Source organism: Zootoca vivipara, chromosome 4 (assembly GCF_963506605.1).
Source record: "Zootoca vivipara chromosome 4, rZooViv1.1, whole genome shotgun sequence".
Classification (NCBI taxonomy): Eukaryota; Metazoa; Chordata; class Lepidosauria; order Squamata; family Lacertidae; genus Zootoca; species Zootoca vivipara.
The window spans coordinates 11,070,221-11,093,493 of NC_083279.1; the positions used below are offsets into that span (position 1 = coordinate 11,070,221).

General features: G+C 44.9%; 1 protein-coding gene across 3 annotated transcripts in view; it reads right to left on the reverse strand.

Annotated features, from left to right (window-relative positions):
* Positions 1-23,273, reverse strand: part of CLDN10 (claudin 10) — a 76,604-nt gene that overhangs the window by 12,227 nt on the left and 41,104 nt on the right. The window contains exon 1 of one of the 3 annotated variants that reach the window (XM_035114287.2): positions 13,172-13,530. The exons of the other annotated variants lie outside the window; for them this stretch is intronic. Coding sequence (XP_034970178.1) covers positions 13,172-13,391 — 220 coding nt within the window. The 5' untranslated portion in view covers positions 13,392-13,530. Of the gene's footprint in view, positions 1-13,171; positions 13,531-23,273 lie in introns of those variants that run through there. 3 annotated transcript variants of the gene reach the window in all.

Consider the following 23,273-nt stretch of genomic DNA (forward strand, 5'->3'; position numbering starts at 1 on the left):
TTCATCTACACCTGTAGATTCAAACTAGCCAAGGAAGCCATTATTTCCTGACAGGTCCAATTTATTGGCACCGTTAGTAGCTAATTAACACATTAAGGGGTGATGAAGCATGAAGGTATTTACCCAGAGGTCCTCTCCCGTCTAATTTATGGCTAAATCTCCTAGGCAAAGCAGTAAACATTCACCCCAACCTAAATAATTAGCGTCTGCTAAAAACAACATGGATGCCATTTGCTGGTCAAAGGCCAGCGCATGTTTTGTTAGGGAGACGGGGGGGAGGGGGGAGGGGGGATCAGCTCATTGAACCAACACAAATTCACAGAGTGGCAGGATAATAATGAGCAAAATGGTCACCAGTCCCAACTCCCCAAGGCAGGATCTGGCAAATGCAATTGTTCCTAAATGGATTAGTTTCCGGGCATGTCAAAAGGCAAGTGGAAAGTAGAAAGCATATAGGAACATCGCGGCAGAGCAGAGGTACCCTTCAAGGCAGTTTCACAAGAGTACATATTTACAGTACATAATTAAATGAGCAAGTGAAATGAATTTGGACATGCAGAAGATATTAAAAAATAAATAAATTTAAGGAACCGCAGAAAGAGAGGGAAGGATGTCAAATTTTGAAATGTTAAATTGATTGTAAAACTAATGAACTGTATAAACTTGAAAATTATCAATAAAAACTTGTTTAAAAAAGATTTAGATTAATCACAGAAACTTCCTAAAAATGCCTGCTGAAATAGAAAGGTCTTTGTAAAGCATCTGAAGTTCAATTGGGGCAGGGGGGCTGTCCCATCCCAGATAGTGGGGTGGAGTCCACAGAGCTGGGCATCGGAGCAATGGGGATCTCACTGAGGATCCCAATGATCAAACAGGGCTATAAAGGATCACGCAGGACTCAAGGCATCCTGGACCCAAGCTGTTAAGGGACTGGCAAATTAAGAGATGATTCCCGCACTTGGCCTGGTAACATATCGACAGCTGGTGAGAAAATAATAATTTAATACTAATAATTTATTATTTATACCTCGCCTCTTTGGCTGGGTTTCCCCAGCCACTCTGGGCGGCTTCCAACAATATTAAAAACACAATAAAACATCAACCATTAAAAACTTCCCTAAACAGGGCTGCCTTCAGATGCCTTCCAATAGTCTATCTCGGGAGACAACGGAAGACTGTGCCTTCAGAGGTGAAGTCAAACTATTGGAGAGTTAGCAATGGGCTCCTAGTGTTTGAAGAAAAATGATACAACAGTCACTTCTTGTGGGCATGATGCTAAGCCATAGTTTGTCTGTTTCCCAACCTCCCCTAAACCCCCTGGCATGGCTGAGGGCAATAGACTGGAAGTTTCTGGTTCCTTTTAAAACTAATTGTAGTTTGTCAGTTTGTCTTAAACAGGAACTACAGTAAGCTTTAGCAATGGTTTATCCAAACAAGCCCGGATCATAAACCATGGTTTTTAAGTTCACTTGTTCAAACAAACCACAGTTAAAGCCAAGCACAGCTTGTCCCAGTTCATATATAAGAATAAACTGAAAATGGAAGTCACTGCTTCTGATCAGCTCCTTGTCACAGCAGTGGGGAGGCTAGATTGAAAGCATACCAGGACTCCTGCACCATCAATACTTGTGTAAAAGAGGGAATTTCAGCAAGTGTAGCAGGTGAGAGGAGAGAAACAGGTCCAAGGGTAATTTGTGTAACCCTAAACCATAGTTAACAGGGATGCGGGTGGCGCTGTGGTCTAAACCACAGAGCCTAGGGCTTGCCAATCAGAAGGTCGGCGGTTCAAATCCCCACAACGGGGTGAGCTTCCGTTGTTCGGTCCCTGCTCCTGCCCACCTAGCATTTCGAAAGCACATCAAGTGCAAGTAGATAAACAGGTACCGCTCCGACGGGAAAGTAAAGGGCATTTCCATGTGCTGCTCTGGTTCACCAGAAGTGGCTTAGTCATGCTGGCCACATGACCCGGAATCTGTCTGTGGACAAACACCGGCTCCCTCGGCCTATAGAGAGAGACGAGCACCACAACCCCAGAGTCGTCAGCGACTGGACCTAACAGTCAGGAGTACCTTTACCTTTACCTTTAAACCATAGTTAAGTGTTACATCAGAACCATCCATTGCATATTATTTAATATTAGGGTTGCCATATTTCAAAAAGTAAAATTCCTGACACCCGCAGGAAAGTTGTTGAGCTTTTTTGGACGATGTTAAGCTTTTGCCATACACCTGGGTTGCCATACATTTGGTTTGACATTTTGTCGATTTGGCAAAATTATGCCCCCCCCATGCCATTTTTACACCAAAAAACCAGGACATGTCAAGAATTTTCCTGATGTATGGCAAGCCGACTTAATATCCTCACTCTGTCACTTTCCCTAACACTCTGAAGCAATCTTGATTCCAAATTCTTAATACAGAATTGGGAAATAAACAGGCTACTTCCATGCTTTCCTACCATAAATGCACAAAAAGTGGTGTGCAATAACAGCAGCTTAAAAAAAAAAGCATCACAATATAAAATAAGCAGCAAGAAAGAACCGAAAGCCAGAATATTGTCAGAAAACCACCCGCAGTTGTACAAAATAGCAACATACATATTTGCAAAAGGGAAAAAAATGCAGATGAAGCTAGGACTAGGAGCCAAGAATCAACTTTGACAAGCCACTTGAAAATTTGTGATAGTTATTTTAAAAACGCTATTCACTCATTTGCTATTGGAGTACCACGTGGTTGCAATTGGTTATCACATGCAGTAGATAGTCATTCTGTGAAAATAAAGAGTTGCAGAACTTTTAAAAGACGTTTTCTTCCTATGCCCCTACGTGAAAGGATGACAAACGGATATACGCTTTCTAGAAAGATGTCTAAAGCAGAACTGAGTTCATGGCTGCCGGCAGCCAACCTTGAGACCTCTTTTGTTTAAGAGCCAAAGGGCAAAAAAGCATTCCTCAACAGCCACCCAAAATAATAGCCTGTCTCTGGGTCAAGAGGTGGCAACCCAATTCTGAGCTATGACAGCCACCGAAACAAAAAACCACTGCAGTTCAAAAGGGCAAACAGATTAGAAAGGGAGCTGGGTAGCTTTTCTTTCTATAAAGCAGGTCAACATGGCCTGAGGACCCCAGTATATCCACATTCAATACTGATTTTTAATTGTATTTTTGTTGTGATGCCATCAAACACAACATACAAGATGGAAAAGAAGTAATAAAAGCACAATTGAAAATCCTACAGTTTTTAGAACATCACACCACAATTTCTACAACAGGCAGAAAAATTACTAAGCCATCCCCAAAGACCATCAGGAATTTCAAAATGGTCCATGGGAAAAGAAATTTAAGGAACAGCTGCTCTGAGGATGATCATCAATCGTCACATTGGATAAAACAACTCTTCCTGTAACTTCCAGCATACAAGCATCAATACCGTTACTGATTTTGAGAAAGCCGTTGCATAACAACAAAATACTCAGAGGCACGTGTTTTTACGAAGCACAGGAACAAAACGGTGATTTTATTACATCAGCCCACAACAGTTAAGGAGAGAAACCTATTTTCATTTTTTTAAAAGTGCATTATTCAAACCAACTCGGTAGGTTAAAGACCAATGTGGATTCACTACTCTCTTAATTGACAGGGAATTAATAAACACATCTGAGAGGGAGGCGGCTGCAAGACTAGCTTCCTCAGCCCCACACCTGGTGCCCTTTTTGATGTCATGTATGAAGAAGGAGGACATATGGCTGCCAAGGGCCTTGAAGTGGCTGCTTTCCAAGGGAGGCTTGCTGTCAGTGCCGACCAGCTGATAGGCGGAGACAGGAAGCCTGCAGTGATCAACGGCACTGTAGTTTCTCTTAGGGAACTTCATAGCACAGTTAATTCCAGTGGGCTTCCTGCAGCTACCAGATAGCTCAACTCTGTACTTCACTCTGTCGCAGTTACCGTTATGGGCTTTTTTATCCTGTTTTTATTGATCAGGACAGCTTGTTGACTTTTCACAGCTGTCGAAAAGATAAGCAAACACATGGTTTTTAAATGACACAGCTGACGCATGCATTGCATATATCAATCTTTGCAGTAGCAGATGTGACCAATATCTGCACTGCTAAAGACTTTTTATCATTCTGCACCTAGATATCATTTTTGAAAATAAATGGAAATATACAAAACTACAACACACTGCTGATCGGCATTTACAGGAAGTCCGCTGGGATCATCCAATGCTGCAACGTTCCTGTAATGCAGTCAATGCCTGCCCAAAACTCAGCTGTTCATTACTGGGAAATGATATATAATGAAACGAAAAGGATGTTTAAAATAACATTTGTTTAAAAAAAAACCCAGAATCTTTTCTTTTGGGAATTACAGTATAGGGACAGAACTACCTAAAATGTATAGAAACTAATTCATGTATGTGACCAGTGCTTTATTTTTTTTTAAAAAAAATGTTTAGGAGTACTCTCATTTTCCTACTCATATTGAAATACTGCCCCTCAATGAGGCCAAACTCAGATTCACAAAATGTTTAGGGGTATGCGTACCCCTGCGCCCCCCAGAAAAAGCACTGTATGCGACTACAGCGGCAAGAATGTTACTTGCCCCAAAATGGAAAGAAGCAGAAGTCCCAGCAAAGGAAGAATGGATACAAAAACTCATGGAATATGCGGAAATGGTGAAACTTACCGGAAGAATAAGAAATCAAGATAACAATTTTTTTTAATAAAAGAACAGAAATGGTTTATTGAATATTTACAGATAAATTGTAAACAGATAAGAATATTGGCAGGATTATTGTAATAATCTGCAGTTTCATAAGAGTATATTTTTAAAGAAGATGAATAAATGAGCAAATTAAATTAATTTGGATATGAGGAAGATAATAAAAATAAACTTGCAGAACCACAGAAAGAGGGGGAAGGAAGTCAAGTTTGGAAATGTCAAAATGATTGTAAAATTAGTGAAATGTGTAAAATTAGTGGAATGTATAAACTTGAAAAGTTTAAATAAAATTTTTAAGAAAGAAAATAGAAAGAAAGAAAAAAGAAAAACTCAGCTCTTTGGCGCTTGGAGCAACCACCTGCAAACCACACCCATGGCAGGCCTTGCTGTTTGGACCACCAGATTGAGCTGAAAATGGCAAAGCAAAGACCTTCATCTCTAGGCATGCTTGAGCCACACAAACAAAGGATTTGTGGGCGGCGGCGGGGTGTCATTTAGAGCAAAATATAGATTAGAAGGCTCAGTTTTGGTCAGTATCGATTATACACTTCCAGGTAAAGGTAAGGGTAAAGGTAAAGGGACCCCTGACCATTAGGTCCAGTCGTGACCAACTCTGGGGTTGCGCGCTCATCTCGCATTATTGGCCGAGGGAGCCAGCGTATAGCTTCCAGGTCATGTGGCCAGCATGACAAAGCCGCTTCTGGCAAACCAGAGCAGCACATGGAAACGCCGTTTACCTTCCCGCTGTAGCGGTTCCTATTTATCTACTTGCACTTTGACGTGCTTTCAAACTGCTAGGTTGGCAGGAGCTGGGACCGAGCAACGGGAGCTCACCCCGTCACAGGGATTCGAACCGCAGACCTTTTGATCAGCAAGCCCTAGGCTCAGTGGTTTAACCACAGCGCCACCTGGGTCCCCATACACTTCCAGAGTTAACACTAAATACATTACGTCTGTTAATGAGCCACCGTAGCTGCTAGAGAGCTGTGAGAATTTGTGCCCTGGGAGTTTTAGACTCATCTACCCATGTACTACAGTATTTGAAACCCAAGGGGCACACTGGTTGCCAAATGTGAGATGTATTGGCATTATTTTCAGCTCTCCTACCCCACTACTGGGGGCAAGGATAGACTTGCCCTGATTCCAAACTCCATTCAACTCGGTCCTGTGACCTAGCAATCCAGTGGAAGTTACACTGGCAAAAGGGGTGGCGTAAGTCAAACTCTTTTTTTATTGTTTTATTTTCTTTGTCAGGTTTGGGCTGGCTCAGCTGGCAGCAGCCCTGTTCCTGAAGTTTGGAATGGAAATGCTGTAGGTAAGTTACACCGGCATAATCTACCCTGGCGCAATTTACACCAGCTTCTTACAGCTTGAATTGTTCTGCACAGGAGCAGAAGTCAGGAGGGGAAATGGCAACCCTCTCCTCTGCTACACCTGCAGTCATGAACACTTATTCACCAAATGATAAACCCCAAGTTTTCATGCAAGACTGGGGTGGGGGTGGGGGGAACAACCCAACACCTGTCAAAATTCTTCTTTGCAAAACTCTTCAAAGAAGAGGATCTCTCATTTTCTTCACATCTGATCAGCCTAAACCCTAAGATGAAAGAAATTGAGCTTCTTTCAGGCGCTCCTTCCTCACCCTTAAGGCTCAAGTTTAAGGAAAGTTTCTGCTTCACAGGGTATGGCTTCCCTCTGAGTGCATCCTTTTACCCGGAGGGACAAGGTGAAGACATCAATATTTTGCCTTTCAAGCTGAGAAAAGGAGTTGACGAAAGGGACCCCTGGGTCAATCGGTATAAAAATCTGCAATGTAGCATGACTCCTTAGCCTTAATGCATCTCCAGTGCAATAACAGAAGCTTTAAAATATGCCGACACCAGGAAGATTGAGGTCTTTGTTTGCCTCAGGAGCAATATAACTTCATGTGTTGTGACTAGAACAGCCATTATATGGAAAAAGAAGGATAACAATGATGCATGATGTTTCCGACTCTGAGAGCTATACAAGTGACACTGGAATAAGATTATTATATGGATGGCCACATTGTTTGCAAGTAGCAGGTTAAATCACTGACATCTGTAATTTGGAGGGCAGGAGGAGAGGGTCAGGGAGGAGGTGATGGAAAATGACATGCCCTGATACATAATGACAAGCATCTATACGAGATCCAAAATCAGGAGAGAGAGAGAAGAAACAGGAAGATCCCCAAAAGCACATTGGAGAAGATATTGCTCATCACATTTGCTCATCCATGCAATAAACAACAGGATGTGATAACATATTTATTCCCCTTGGCCATGGCAAAGGTAGCATGATACGGACCCCACCTCTCCTCTAACACTCTAACCGCTAGATTATATTGGCTCTATTAATGCAGCGGACTTTTTGAAGAAGAAAATGTTAGCAACAGTCGAGGCCTTAAATCAAAGATGGATATGTATACACCAGTGGATCAAAAATGGATGAAGCATGGGGAACACTCTTAAAACAAACAAAACACAGAGGGCAGGGGCGTAGCAAGGGAGGGGCATAGGGGGCGCTCCGCCCCAGGCAGCGCACGATCCGGAGGGCGCCATGGTGGCTGTCTCCCCACCTGCGCTGGGTGCCCTGCCCCCCCAGAATGCACGCCTCGCCACTATGGGTGGCATGCCATGCCCCCAGAATGCGCGCCGTGCCCCTGCAGGCTGCGCGCCACGCCCCCAGAATGCGTGTTAGCCACGCCCCCGCCTGCTCTCCACCCCCGATGCCAGAGAATGAAGCTATGCCAGTGACAGAGGGTGGCAAGCCAGGTGCTTCTGGGAGCTCAAGCAGAGAATGAAGGCAATAGTTATCTTTAGTTTGTTGGCCCCTGGTACTTACATGTATACTGCCTTTAATGCAGGGACGGGACCCTGTGGCCTTCCGTATGTTGTTGGGCTGCAATTCCCATAAAGCCCAGCTAGCATGGCAAAGGTCAGGGATGATGGCTGCTGTTGTTGGCATCTGTCTGTCTCGAGAGACAATGGAGTGCACCTCCAGGGGTGAAATCATACCGCTGCGTTAGCAGTGTCAAAGTGACCACCCCGGGATGCAGACACAGGCAACATGTCTGAAGGTCCTGGGTTGCCCAGGCAGCAAGACCCCCCTCTTGACCTCACTGATGTGGTCCAAAAGAAAGAAAAAACAATATGGCTACAGGAGTTGCTGGAAGGAGGCATACAAGACCCCCATCCAACCGTCTTAGGGACTCCACTGCAGATTTGTGCAGGGTTTACTCCTTAGCATTTTCTTCTTCTGAAGTTACCCTGCAAGGCAGTGGAGATTGGGCTACCTTCCCAGGTGGACGAGGCCCATCTGCCCCTCCCTTCCCTCTCTAGCACATGCAGAAATCACCTTTTTGACAGTTGGACCCACTATCTAATGGGTCACGCAGGTTCCCCATGCTTACTCTAGTCTAACGGCTCTGTTTAGGTATCATAGTCAATCGCCATTGATATATCTGCCTTCCCCGAATATTTGTGATAGCTGTTTAAAGTCATCTCATGCAATGATCATCACCATGTCTCACGGCAGTGAATTCCATTTTGAAATGGTACTGTGTCAGGAGAACAAGATCACTGAGCAGGCAAATCAGCTCTCAGATTATGAGGGAAAGGACTGCCTTTAATGTTTGCATGCAGCAAGTCCCAGGTTTAATCTCCAGGTAGGGGTTGGAGCGAACCCTATCAGAAATCATAAAGAGCTACTGCCACTCGGCATAGACTTACTACTGAGTTAGATAGACCAATGGTCTGACTCAGTAAAATGAAGTTTCATATGTTACTGATGTTATATATATGGGAGGACCAGAGCTCAGTGATAGAGCACCAGCTTTGTCTGCTGAAAAATCACAAGTTCAGTCTCCGGCATGCCCAATCAAAGAATCTTAGGTTGCAGGGCTAGAAGATGCTTGCAGCCAGAATGTGCAATACTGGGCTGTCATCCAGTGTATACAGGGCAGTCTCGAGCAGGTTGCGCGCCCTGGTGCTGAGGGGCGGAGATCGCTCCAGCGCCCCCGCCCTCGCAGGGCGGAGCATGGTTTCCGCACGGCTTCGACGCGCGGTGCCCTGCCTACCGGCCCGGCGCCCTGACACACCGGGGGTCTACCTAGAGCCGGCCCTGAGTGTATAGATCCTGCCTTATCCTTGCAAGGCTAAGTCATCACACTGGTGTACCCTACTGATACTAGCCCTGATTACAGAAACCAGCTAGGAATCCAGGAAGATTTCATGCTTATGTCAGCATAGGAACTGTAGGGGAAAGATGGCTTCATTTGCAAATATTCTGGGTCAACCAACAGGAATTCAACCAGAACTGAGCCTAAAGAGTTTGGTATATCAACTTTAGGATGGAAGTGTAAGTGTGCATGTGCCATAATTTTATAGGCATTTATATATATTTTTTAAAAAATAGAATAAAACATTAGACATCTCTGGAGTCTTTTGCTAAAGGTAAGGTGGGAAAAAACCAAGAGGGGCAATCAGATTGAGGTTGAATCCTGACAAGACAGAAGTACTGTTTCTGGGGGACAGGAGGGAGGTGGGTGTGGAGGACTCCCTGCCCTTGAAGGACCAGGTGCGCAGCCTGGGAGTCATTTGGTCCATGGAGGCACAGGTCAATTCTGTGTCCAGGGCAGCTGTCTACGAGCTCCATCTGGTATGCAGGCTGAGACCCTTCCTGCCCACAGACTGTCTCGCCAGAGTGGTGCATGCTCTAGCTATCTCCCGCTTGGACTACTGCAATGCGCACTACGTGGGGCTACCTTTGAAGGTGAACCAGAAACTGCAACTAATCCAGAATGTGGCAGCTAGACTGGTGACTGGGAGTGGCCGCCGAGACCATATAACACTGGTCTTGGTACATTGGCTCCCAGTACATTTCTGAGCACAATTTAAAAGTGTTGGAGCTGACCTTTAAAGCCCTAAACGGCCTCATCCCAGTTTACCTAAAGGAGCGTTCCACCTGGGGTCCAGCGCTGAGGGCCTTCTGGTGGTTCCCTCCCTGCGAGAAGTGAGGTTACAAGAAACCAGGCAGAGGGCCTTCTCAGTAGTGGTGCCCACCCTGTGGAATGCCCTCTCATCATATGTCAAGGAAATAAACAACTACTTGACTTTTAGAAGACATCTGAAGGCAGCGCTGTTTAGGGAAGTTTTTAATGTTTGATGCTTTATTGCAGGCACGTCCAACAGGTAGATCGTGATCTACCAGTAGATCACTGGACGTCTGTGGTAGATCACTGGTAAACCACTGGCTCTCCCCAAAGAAGCTCAACAAGTTTAGCTCCCCTAAAAAAATGCTCAATTTTTTTTGCCCTGCACCTCCCCAAAATGGGGCTTTACACTTCCCTAAAATAAGCTCAACAACTTTGACCTGAACCCCTAAAAAACGGGAGTAGATCACTGCCAGTTTTTCCCTCTGTGAGTAGATCGCAGTCTCTTGGGAGTTGGCCACTCCTGCTTTATTGTGTTTTTAATATTCTGTTGGGAGCTGCCCAGAGTAGCTGGGGAACCCTCCTCCTCCTCCTCCTCCTCCTCCTCCTCCTCCTCCTCCTCCTCCTCCTCCTCTTCTTCTTCTTACCAAAACCAAGCACTTTCAAGTCCCATTGATTTCAACTGCAGAGTTGAAGCCCTTGCTTCAATTTCTCTCACGGTTGTCAAATGAGCAAGAGAGCTGGCTTTGAGTGGACTGTGCCTTAAATGCAATAGCATTCAATTATTTTCCCTTGTCTCTTTCAGCCAACCACTGCCACCCCCGACCCCCGTCAAGATAAACAGAACAGGTACTTGAATATAAAATAATTTTTATATCTAGGGATTTCTAGGAGAGCTTTCTGATTCCAACAGCACTTGTGCTTCAGTATTTAGGTAACCTTTCACTATTTCCCGTGAAGCCACTACAAAAGCTTAGCAACCATTCAATATAATAATAGCCATCCTAGCACTGAGACAATTAACATACCAGCCAGTTTTCTACTCTTGAAGCATTTGTAATGGAAAGAAGAAAAACAACACAACAAAAAAAAAAACCAACCCCAAACCCTTACATCAGGACGTAGCAGCAAGTTTTTCTTTTGGTTTAAACAAAGTGTTTAAACAGCTAAATTTTTTACCTTTCAACTAATACCAGCACTGGGTGTGGGGTTTGGGAGAGGACATTGTTAAGCATTCTATACGATTTATGTTGTATTTGTGATGTTCCATCATGTTATTTTTATCTTTTGTTTGTTAGCCACTTTGGGATTTATTTTAATAAAAAGCGACATAGAAATAGAATCAATCAATCAATCTCTCAGATAGGACACCCTCCATGGATTATAGACTCACCCTACCCAGAGTGTTTTTTTTTGGGGGGGGTGTCCCTCAGACAGGGCATTGGAAAGGGCCCTTTTCACTTCTCAGGGGTGGAACTTTACCTCCCCCCCCTGCAGTGATAACTGCTTAAGCTCCTCCCACTCACAGGCTGAGCAGTCGAGGAAGGACCAACTGATGCCTTCCCTTGGCCAACCTTCTCCATGATGCCACTGCTACCTCTCATCCCTCACCTGTCCAGCGGCTACTTCACCAGCCCACTTACTGTTCCTCCTGCTCATTGGTGAGGGCAGGCAAGCAAGCAAGTGGTTTGGGAGGCAAGGAGCAGCGGCAAAACCAAGGAGAACTGGCTGGCAGGCCACAGACGTGGTGCTATCAGGAATGAGTTAATAGCTACATGGCTTGTCAGATTGCGCTTCATTCCATCCACTGCACAACTAGCAAAGCAGCTTAAAAACAGTTTAGAAAGAGGAGCAGGAATACGGAAGTTCCGGATTGCCCTATTCTTTCCCACTATCAACTCTAGGCACACCTTTAGAGCAGCAGCAGTTTTAGGGTGCCGAGGGTGCCGAGCCGAGCAGGTGCAACATTGAGAAGACCCAGAACTGAGAAGATCTATTTGGGGGTGCTAAATTTTGACCTCACGCATGAGGCCACATTATGAAAGATTACTAAAGTCCATCCCTGATGGAGTGTCCAGATAGGTCTGAGAAATGCAGGACTCAAATCTACCTAGCCCTTGTTCTTGATGAGTCGATGCTTGCAGGACACCATTCAAAGCACTTATAGGGGCAAGTGGCCCAAAGTGGTCCAACATAGAGAGCAGATGGGGGATGGGGAGATGAGGTGCCCGAATACATGCTGGGCATATATATTTGGCACCTGGAGACGGGTAATGAACAGGTAGCTATTACATGCCCTGGTATAAATAAGTCACTCTTCAACAAATCGAGGTGTTTTTGGGGGGGAGGGGGAGTTGCAGAAGAAGAGAAAGGCACCTGCAAAGGAGGTCTGTTTCAGCTATTGATATCCAACCCCTTGCTGATTCCTCCAAGCCTACCTGCATATTCAGTAAAGAGGAAGAGGTAAGCACAAAGCTACCTGGCAAGGATCATATCCGGGACTGTCTTAGAGCTACCGGCACATATTAGCTTCTGAGGAACTAGTTTATACACTTGTCTATTGCAAAAGCTGAGAAAGCAATATTTCGAAAAAGCACTACATTCCAGATGTTGCTCGGGAAAGTGGGGATTTCTATTTGTTCTTCCCTTTCATCAGGATAGGATCCAGGGGATCCTTGAAATTTATTATGGGTGAGTTCCTGTTCGGACTACAGGGAAGACTTAAAGGGAAGAAGCTTAAATACAGTAGCATCAAAAGCTCTCAAAGACCAAAAAGCAGTGAAAACATTTGGTGGTCGCAGACAGTCTCCTATAGAGCAATCAGCAAACCCTTCAGCATTTAGAACAAAACACACAGCAATTCTCCTGGGTAGCAAGTAAAGTCCAAAAACAAAGTATTAGCAGAGAGAGAGAGAGAGAGAGAGAGAGAGAGATGGGGGAAATGATTCACAACTGTTGAGATGTTTCCATCTGTACTTGGGGAAAATATGTTCACCTGTACATCAAACCCCCTTTTCTTATCATCAGCTGAAATACAGACTTTATATAATTTTAAGATGGAGACAAAAACACACACAAAAATAAAAAAACAGTGGGAGGAATTCAGAATTCTGAAAAACAGTTTCAGAATTCCTTTATAAAAAAAATTATGTGAAAATGTTTATATTCCCATTCCTACGGATCTTAGAAAATGGATCAGGAGGTAAGCAGGTCTCTAGCCTCCTCGTACATTTTTTTTTGCAGCCGAATCTTTCTCGAGGCGTGTTTACTCGGAAGTAAGTCTCGCTGGATCCAACAGGGCTTACTCCCAAGTAAGAGGCGCAGAGAAGGTCCAGGGGCGCGCAAAGAGGCCATCGGGAAGCGCGAGGAGCTGTTCCTACAAAAAAAGAACCCTCTCCTTCCCCTCCCTCTCGCCCTCCCCACCATCCCGGATCTCCGAGGAGACCAATCTGCTTCCAAGGAAGGCGGCAGATAGAAAAGAAGAAGAGGGACTTGCGCACCGTCCAGCGCCAGCATGGAAGGGAAATCCTTGCAGTTGGAGACGCCGGTGGAGTCGGTCACGCACGTCTTCCACAGGTTGGCCCAGAAGGTGGCCGTGGTGATGACAGTGCCGTCGATGGTGGACACTTTCCAGTAGTCCGTGGGCAGCGTGGACGACACCAGCACCCAGCCCGAGAGGACCAGCAGGAAAGCGAGGATCTCGGCCGACGAGTTGGCCATGGCGGGGAAGGAGGAGGAGATGGAGCGCTGGCGCTGCGCTCTCGGAGCGGGTGGCGAGAGCGCACGGCCCTTCCTCGCAGCCTCGACAGAGCGCACGGAGCGACTGAGCGCCCCGGCTGAGCTCCCCACCCGGGCGGCAGCATCCTCCCGCCGGCGAGGGAGGAGTCGGCCTCTCCACGCTCCACCCCGGGCGGCGAGCCCTCGCGGCCGGCCTGGCCAGGCGACGGGGTCCCGGGAGGAAGGCTGAGGCGGGAGGGGGGGGCACGCCTCGCCTCAGCGCCGCTGCCCTCGCTGGGGAGAGGTCTGTAATTCCAGGTAGGGTTGGCCGTCTGTCTATTATGATGATGGTCATAACATGCCCTCGAACATTTCTCTGATGAAAATAGGGAAGTCTTATTCCATAATAATAATTTTACTCTTTATACCTCACCCATCTGACTGGGTTGCTCCAGTCCCTCTCTGGGTGCCGTCCAACATATATAGAACATAATAAACATTAAAAACAAAAACTTCCCTATACAGGGGTGCCGTCAGGTGTCTTCTACAGGTTATGTTTTTACTTATCTCCTTGGCTTGGGGGTTGGATAACTCCAGACTCGCCAACATTTCTCTGATTAAAATAGGGACCTCCTAAGGAAAAGCGGAACATTCCGGGATCAAATTAGAAACCGGGATGGATTCTGTAAATCCAGGACTGATCCCTGACACCAGGATCTATTATTATTATTATTATTATTATCATCATCATTAATAATAATAGTAATTCAAATTATAGGTCACCCTTCATCCAAAGATCCTAGGGGCATTGTAAAACATTAGGAACGTAATTACGCAGCATAATAATAGAAACATTTAAGAGGCCATAGATTATTTAATGACAGGAGGCCTGGGTAAAAAGGAATATTTTCCCCTGGTGCCTACAGATATGTAACGAGGGCACCAGGTGAGCCTAATGGAAGCAAACAAGATTACCCCCCCCCCCCCCCCCGCCGCTGCCTTAAAAAACACACCACCAGCCTGCCTGAAACCATTGCTGACTCAGCAGAGGGAAAGCAAACCTTTGAAATAGTGTTTGAAGAATGCCACCCATTTTTTGCTGACCTGAATTATACCAGGCTGCCAGGTCATGTGACCAAGCTGAACGGGTTTAGGATCCAGGGTGTATTTAAGCTTAAGATCTACTGGGTTTGGCATCTGGGAAGATACAGCGGTAGATCTCTGGATGAGCCAAGGATGAGGGAGCTGAGCCAGGATCCATCCCAGAGGATCCTGCTCTGTAGGATTGCTCCTTTAGTGACAAAGCATCAAAAACGAAAGTCCAAACTGTCTCCAGATGCTTCCACTTCTTGGCCACAGATCTGGAAATTGGGCCCTAAAAGTCCCAGAGAACATGTGACGCTTTCTAAATTCAGCTAAAAAGAGTAACTTGTTCCACCGTGAAACTGCTTGAACCATACTGAGTTGTGCATTGGGCTGTGGAACCAAGGGTTCTGCAGAAAATGTTTTGTTTGTGAAGGCTGTCAGACAATTGATCACTGCAGCCCTTTTTTCCCCTTTCCAAAATAAAACCACAAGCACCCATTTCTAGTTTCATACATTAAATACGGATGACAGCCTTATTTGTTCCTCTGCCAGTATAAACAGATTAGGGTCGTCATGCCTGTTGTTCCAGATTGGTTTTTCTTTTTCACTTACACCAGCTTTCTGTTGGGCCACTTCAAACCCTTCCCTGCCCCTTGAATTGACATGGTTTCAGGGTGCGTGGGTGCAGCCGGCCAAGGAAAAGACAGCTTGTGAATCTGGGCTCTGTATAACCTCTATGCATATGGCTGAGTTTGTCCGCAGGCCTGAATTGTTAGAGAACCTTTCCTGAATTCTTGCCAAGATTTTAAAGACAGGTGAAGCATTGTCCCTGGGCATAGTGGAGGGGACATAGGCAAGCGCATGGGTGATGAATTTGGACCATGGGATAGATTGGCATCCTCTCAAACTACCCTCCTCTCTGAAACCTCCCTCCCCTGCTGGTGAGTATGGGTACTACATTAAATACTTGGGTTCAAGCTAGTTGTGGGGGCTTTAAACAAATCTTTCCTACCATTACAGTGGTACCTCGGTTTTCAAACGTAATCCGTTCCAGAAGTCCGTTCGAGTTCCAAAACATTAAAAAAATGAGGCGCAAACGGCCGTCTGCAAATTTAATAGAGAAAACTGAGAAAAATACAGTGGAAGCCGTTAGACTTCCGAGGTGTGTTCGAAAACAGAACCATTTACGTACTTCCGGGCTTACGGTGTTCGAAAACCAAAACGTTTGTCAACGGAGATGTTCGAAAACCGAGGTACCACTGTACCTTAAAAATGTGTCCCCACTCCCCTTTTGTCTGGGAAGAAGCTGTAACACAGAGGGTAGGATTGTGAGGAAAATGAATGGGAGGAAACTTTTGCAACATGTTTTTGCCCAATTTTGCCTCCTTCCCCTCTGCCCCCCCCCCAGTTTCCCATGACACCCCATTTTAGTGGGTTTTGGGAGAACACAGGGAGTGGGAAAGAGAAGGCCTTCAACAGACTTCCTTCCATTTGAGGTACTCAGGAGCCAAATCAAGCATTTTGGAAAGCATTTAAATATGTTGAGAACTTGTGATACACACACGGGCATAGCAAACAACATACACAAACTTCACGTGCCTATTGTTGCTAATTTGGCTATGCTTATACAGCTTGTATTTTAAGATGCAATAGGTCAGAACAATTAGCTGAATAAACGGAATGGACCAGGACCAAAAACATTTTCTGCAGAAACTTACATTTTTTCTGCATTTAAATACAAAGTTATGCATAAAGTAATACCATGAAACACAGAACAGATGGCTTGACTGTGAATATATTAAAATACATTTTCAAGCTGCTTAAGTATATTTAAGGATTTAACAGGCAATTTAAACAGGCAGCAAACGTTTTCAGTGCGCCAGCCATGCTATGCTTTGCTTACAGATATCCCTTGCAGTCAATCAATTACGTTACCGTGAAACTGTTAGTATGCTTTGTATACGGAAGAAACAGAAAGAGACAAGGAGAGAACATTATACTCTTTAATCCTGCAAATTATAGGGTTAGGGAGAAATGGAATATACAAATAGGCCTGGACTGGCCAAACCTGGCATAAATTTAGTTTTCACAGAAGATGAGATTGATGGAGAGCGAGTTACTTGTCTTTTCAACATGAAGTCATCATGCATCCCAGCTCAACAAACTGGGCCACACAAGCTCCCTTCTCTGAACAAAGCTGTTTTGTGATTTTGTTTCAGTCTAGCAACATTAATCAAAAACATGGAATTCTGCCAAGAGTTTTGTGTTGTTTAACTGGATGGTGTGTGCAAAATACACGAATGTGCCAAGACAGGACCCTCCAAAGCCTTTCTTTGACTTTTGAGCTCAATTTCCACTTCCCAATCAGTCTCAAGCCCCAGTGCCAATGCAAGGAATACATAGACAGCAGTCCTAAACACACCTACAGTGGATTATGGGCCCATCCACACTTCTGCTAGTCCCATGCCCAGAAACCATGGGGCCAAGTGGTTTTCTGTTTGCTCCTGTAGCTTACCCTGGGAAAATCCACTCTCTAGCAATGATGACATTTGCTGTGATTCAGAAGTAAAGATCAGGTTTCCCCAGGCAAAAGCAGCAGGACAAGCGGAAATCTGAATGAGACCTAAGCTTTGTTGGGCACAATTGTTTTTTTTAAAATCACTAATAAATATGTATAGGACCAAACTGTGACTTAGATTTGGCAGCTCCCTCTCCAGAGACATGCTGGTTAGAGTGCTTCCCCATTTATATAACCCATTTTGTACAGTACAGAGGTACCCGAGCTTTCCCTCCCACGAACCACTTGAAAATAGCTGGGAGTCTTAGTAATTTTTCTGCCCGTTTGCTAGATGCTGCGTGATTTTTAATTGCCATTTTACAGACATGCCATGGACCACCTGAATGAAGTTCACAGGCCATTGGTGGTCCTCAGACCACAGTCTGGGAATTCCTGATCGAGTGGACAACTATAGTTCCATATATCCACCAGACAGGAACAAAAAAGGGCAGCATTGTGTCCAGTGTGTTTTTCCAGAGTAGAAATGGCCAACTTATATGCAGCAGGTAAGGCATGGGAAACAAACATGACTGGACATGCTAGGACACTCTAGGACACTCTAGCCTTTTTTTGCCACAAAGGATTCCTGGTGGATTATGGTCCAGTAGGAGACAGGGGGAAGGTCAACCCAACCAAAGAGCAGGAGGTACATCTAAGACAGTGCTGGAGAAAATGGTATATTTACTCATAAAAATAGTCCAATATACCCAGTATTATTTCACCTTATAAAACCATCTCCCATACTTCTCTTCTTCCTTCTGAGAGAGCAACCTAGCCCCAGACACCAACCAGAAAAGAAGCAGCTGCCGCCATAATGTTACTTCTTCCTCCCAGAAAGAAATTTCCTTTGGCAGGCTTTTGCTACCTTGTGACTTCCAGATGCTTTGGACTCAAACTCCAATTATCCTTGACCATTGGCCATGCCGGCTGGGGATGATGGGAGTTGGGTGTACAAAATTACCTGTAAGGCTTCAGGTTGGGGAAGGCTGGCCTGGGGCCTATAGAAGTGAGCAGGAAGGTTGTTCTGTCCATTGCCACCGGCCAAATGATTAAGACGGGGTCCCCAAACTAAGGCCCAGGGGCCAGGTGTGGCCCAATTGCCTTCTAAATCCAGCCTGCGGATGGTCCAGGAATCAGCAGGTTTTTATATGAGTAGAATCTGTCCTTTTATTTAAAATGCATCTCTGGGTTATTTGTGGGGCATAGGAATTCGTTCATATTTTTTTCCAAAATATAGTCCGGCCCCCCACAAGGTCTGAGGGACAGTGGACCGGCCCCCTGCTGAAAAAGTTTGCTGACCCCTAGATTAAGAGGTCTGGTATTTTTTCCCCCTTCCTGTATTGTAAGCTGTTTTGTAGATCACTTGATGGAAAGGCATATTGCAAATAATTACAATTTCTAGACTTTCAGGTTAAAAATATGACAGTGGCAACAATGAGAGATTTAAGTTTTTAATAGATCCCCCAAACAAACCCCAAAGGAAAATACAGTGTTATCGCTGAGCTAGAAATCTTGTAATTTCACCAAATCCCTATCCATTAAATCCAGTTCTTTAAAACACATCTTCCCAAACTGTGGAGAGGAGCAGAGTAATCATAGTGGGGAATCAGCAGGAAGAAAAAGGCAGTGCTCAAAACCTCTGCAAAGCCATTATTATTATTATTATTATTATTATTATTATTATTATTACCCGCCTTTCCCCCTCAAGGTGGCTGGCTGGCATAAAAATGTCACAGAGCCAGCCGGTCAGTATATCTTTTTTTTTTTTATTAAGTTTATTGAAGGTAAATTACAGATATAATGCAAAAGAATACTTCATACAATTAAAACAAAACTACAAAGCAATATCAATAAAAAAATAATCAATTTTACGGTTTCTTGTCTCTTTTTCCTACTACCTTAACTGTGATTCCTAATTTCTAACATAAGGTAAACAAATAGTACATCCTTTTTTTTTTTACTCCCCCCACCAAACCATAATTTCTACAATATAACATATTCAACTTTAAGTCATTAAATCATATTAATACCCCTGACTTCCGGTCGCTTATTGCCGTGCGACTCATTTAGTTGTTCTATGTACCGTCTTTTCTCTTCAGAATTCTGTTAATTCTTTTGTACACACTTATACTGATCATACCCAATTAACTGAATCATTTTTCTATACCAATCAATTCAAGGCAGCCATAAAGATTTCGTCATTGTTATAATATTCTTGTAAATATTTCCTAAATTTTCCCCATTTTTCCAGAAATTTTTGTTTCAAATTTCCCCTTAACTTATCTGTTAATTGAGCCATATCAAGAAATTCTAGTAGCTTCGATCTCCATTCTCCAATGGATGGAATTTTGTCCCCTTTCCAGTTGGCTGCTATCAGCAGTCGCCCTGCCGCAGTGGCATATAGGAAGATCTCTCTACACTTCAGTGGGATGTCTTTCGCTAATATTCCAAGAAGGAATGCTTCGGGTTTTTTAACAAAATTGATTCTCAATTTTTTTTTCATTTCCTCATAAACTTTGTTCCAAAATTCTTTAATCTTAGAGCAACCCCACCACATATGTATCAAGTCTCCTCTTGCATCCCCACATTTCCAACAATTGTCTGATGCCTTTTGATACATTTTAGATAGTTTAGCTGGTGTGAGGTACCACCGGTCAGTATATCACACAGTTCAAAACTGGAGATAACTCTTTATTAGCGGAACAGACTGGACAGAGTTTCAGGCCTAATAAGCACAGCAGCTCAATTCCCTTTAGATCTACTCCATGAAATCAGTTGCCTAGACTAAAAGTCCCCTCCTCCCCACAGCCATCTATGTCTCCTCCTCTCTCAGGATGCGGGTGGTCTAAACCACTGAGCCTCTTGGGCTTGCCAATCAGAAGGTCGGCGGTTCGAATCCCCGCGATGGGGTGAGCTCCCGTTGCTCTGTCCCAGCTCCTGCAAATCTAGCAGTTCTAAAGCACACCAGTGCAAGTAGATAAATATGTACCACTGTGACGGGAAGGTAAACGGCATTTCTGTACGCTCTGGTTTCTGTCACGGTGTCCCATTGCGCCAGAAGTGGCTTAGTCATGCTGGCCACATGACGTGGACAAACGCCGGCTCCCTTGGCCTGAAAGTGAGATCAGCACCACAACCCCATAGTCATCTTTGACTGGATTTAACCATCCAGGGGTCCTTTATCTTTACCTTTTAACCTTACCTCCTCTCTAAGGCTTCTTGCAGGCAATCAGATACTACACCTGTGTGCAGCCTATCTTTGCTCCTCCTGTTTCATGCCTCTCATGGTTTTGGGAGCACCTTAGAGACCAACTAAGTTTTTCATTGGTATGAGCTTTTGTGTGCTTCACACTTCTTCAGATGGTTCTGGGAGTCGAGGGGGAGCTCACTGCAGCAGTGGGTTGGGGGTGCGGAGACACCTGTGACTCTTCACTAGCCTGGCTCATCTTTGCCTCTTGACTTCCCACCTCTCACTCGCCTGATTCAGCCTCTGCCTCTGCTTCCTGACTTCTCTCTTTCACAGACTCTCCCAGCTCACTAAGACACCATCCTCTTCCCAGTCTTCTCCCTCTCTGACCACTCATCATTGTCCCACCGGCACTCCCCAGGCTCTGAGCCGTCTTCCCTTGGGGGTTCCCCAGCGGGTTACTCCTCTGTACCCAACCAGTCTATGACAAAAAATAAGAACAGCTAAAGATACTAAAGAATTGTTAAAAGCAAACAAGGCTCCCCTCCAACACACACACACACACACACACACACACACACACACACACACACACACCATTGGTTTACTTGCATTCTCAGATGGTGAAAGGAAAGATTAGACCTGACCAAAGTTGATGAACATTTTCAGTAAAGAACTAGTGGGACATAGAAGAGCTAAGAAAACTCATATATAACACTATTTTTCTAGAAAGAAGAGTGCTGGAACTCACCTTGAACACCTTCCTCATTTTCTTAGCAATGGCAAGATGGTGCCCACCTGAGAGGTGCCAGAACTGAGTTCCCACAAGTTCTGGCTGAAAAAAAAATCCCTGCTCATATATATGTCTACTCACAAGTAAGTTCCATTGAATTCAATGGGGTGTACTTTCAGATAAGCACATTAGTCAGGGAGTAAGTCCCAACAGATCCAGGGAGACTTCCTTCTGCGAAAACTTGCGCAAGGTCGCCCTGCTTAGATTTTACCTTAAAATAGGTTTTCAGGTACAGTATCAGATGACCAAACCCATAATACTAAGAACATTAACGATTTAAGTACAGTTTGCCCATCGGCTTTGGTTTCAAGTCATTGTGCTATTCAGTGCAAGATATATTAATCATGTGTTACTAAAATCAGCAAATTATCTGGCTCATTGTTTGTTTTCAATGGGCCATTGATGAGGAACTATTTCCTCCTGTCTGACTGAATGAAGCCATTCCCCCCCCTCTCTCTTTCTGTCTATTGACTGCACCCCCCCTGACTCTTTGGTGAAACACACTGTATAGAATGAAAATAAATAGAGTTTCTGCGATCGTAAACATTGCAAGAGAAACCAGAACATGAAACGCTATCCTTAATCATAATCAATATGGATGAGTTCCAAAATGATGTGTAGCCTATGTCACTTCCCGAATCAATGGCGGGAGCACATGGGATACAGGAGGGCAAACAGGAGTGTTTACCCAGCCTTTATCAACATGCTGTTTGTGCTGTTAATCAACACCCATCATTGCTGCCAACAACACGTCTGCATATATGAACCCGTGGACTTGGGCTCTCCGATTAATTTTCTAAGCACTAGTGAGGCAGCATGAATCACAGAATTGTAGCATTGGAAGAGACCACTAGGATCAACTAGTCTAACGCCCTGCAATACAGGAATCTGCATGAGAAAAGACAAAAGTTTATCATTAGGGTTTCGTGTGTTTTAACTGCAAGGATCAGATGCAAAAAGGTGAGGTGTTGGCCAAACGGAAAACAATCAGGAACGCGGTAATTGAGATGGAACATGGTGAATTAATTGGCGTGTCTGGTGAGGGACTGACAGACTCCATTGACAAGGGAGTGGTTGGAATGAGGAAAAAACCGTCTAGGTGCTTTCAGGCAGCCCAACAGTAATTCACTTTATAGAACCAGACCCGGGTCATTCATAATGAAAACCTGGACTTCAGAAATAACAGAATTGCAGCAGTAAAGGTGATTAGGAAGCACAATAACTGCATTTACATCCGCGCGGTGTCCAGCCTTCTCCAGCAGGGCCTACTCATCCATGAAGCCAGGTGAGATGGTCATTTCAGGTGGCAGATCCAGCCGCTGAACACCACGTCACTCACTACCACCTGACCCCCCCTTCATCCTGCTATTATGCCCCTGCAGCCTTCAGCATGTGAGGAGGCTGCGGAAGAGGAGGTGGCAGTGGCAGCATTATCCGTTTGCCCTCAGGTGGCAAAACATCCTGGGCGGGCCCTGCTCTCTCGGGTCCTGTTCTCAAAAACACCATTCTGCAACTTTGCAGCAAAAATAGTCTGCGCCAAGCACTGATTGCCTTGTGCCTGTGATGTCACCACTAAGCCTGCCCTTCTCTAAAACAGTTGTAGCCTGGATAAGAGTAGACCGAGAGGAAAAATGACAGCCGTCTCCCAATATCTAAAGGGGTGCCACATGGAAGATAGAGCGAGCATGTTTTCTCCTGCCCCGGAGGGTAGAACTCGAACCAATAGATTCAAGTTACAAGAAAGGAGATTTCCATTAAACAGGAAGAATTTTCTGAGGGCAAGAGCTGCTGGACAGGGGGGTGGATTCCCTTGGGAGGTTGTGGACTCTCCGTCCTTGAAGGTTTTTAAGCAGAGGTTGGATGGCCAACTGTCATGTATGACCTAGTTGAGATTCCTTCATTGCGGGGGGAGGGGGGAGGTTGGACTAGAGGACTCTCAGGGTCCAGCAACCATTCTATCATTCTGTGTTCTGCTGGAGGAACATTCAGAACACAAACTGAAATTATGTAGTGCTTCTAAGAACCTGTGATGGCTGGCAATAGAGGCAGGAAATGCAGATCAATGAGGGGCTTTCCTCCTTTCCTCCTTTCCCTTTCTCTTGCTTTCACCTATGATTTATCCCTTGAGTGTAGAAACAATTACGACGTGGCGCTGTGGTTAAACCACTGAGCCTAGGGCTTGCTGATCAGAAGGTCGGCGGTTCGAATCCCTGTGACGGGGTGAGCTCCCGTTGCTTGGTCCCAGCTCCTGCCAACCTAGCA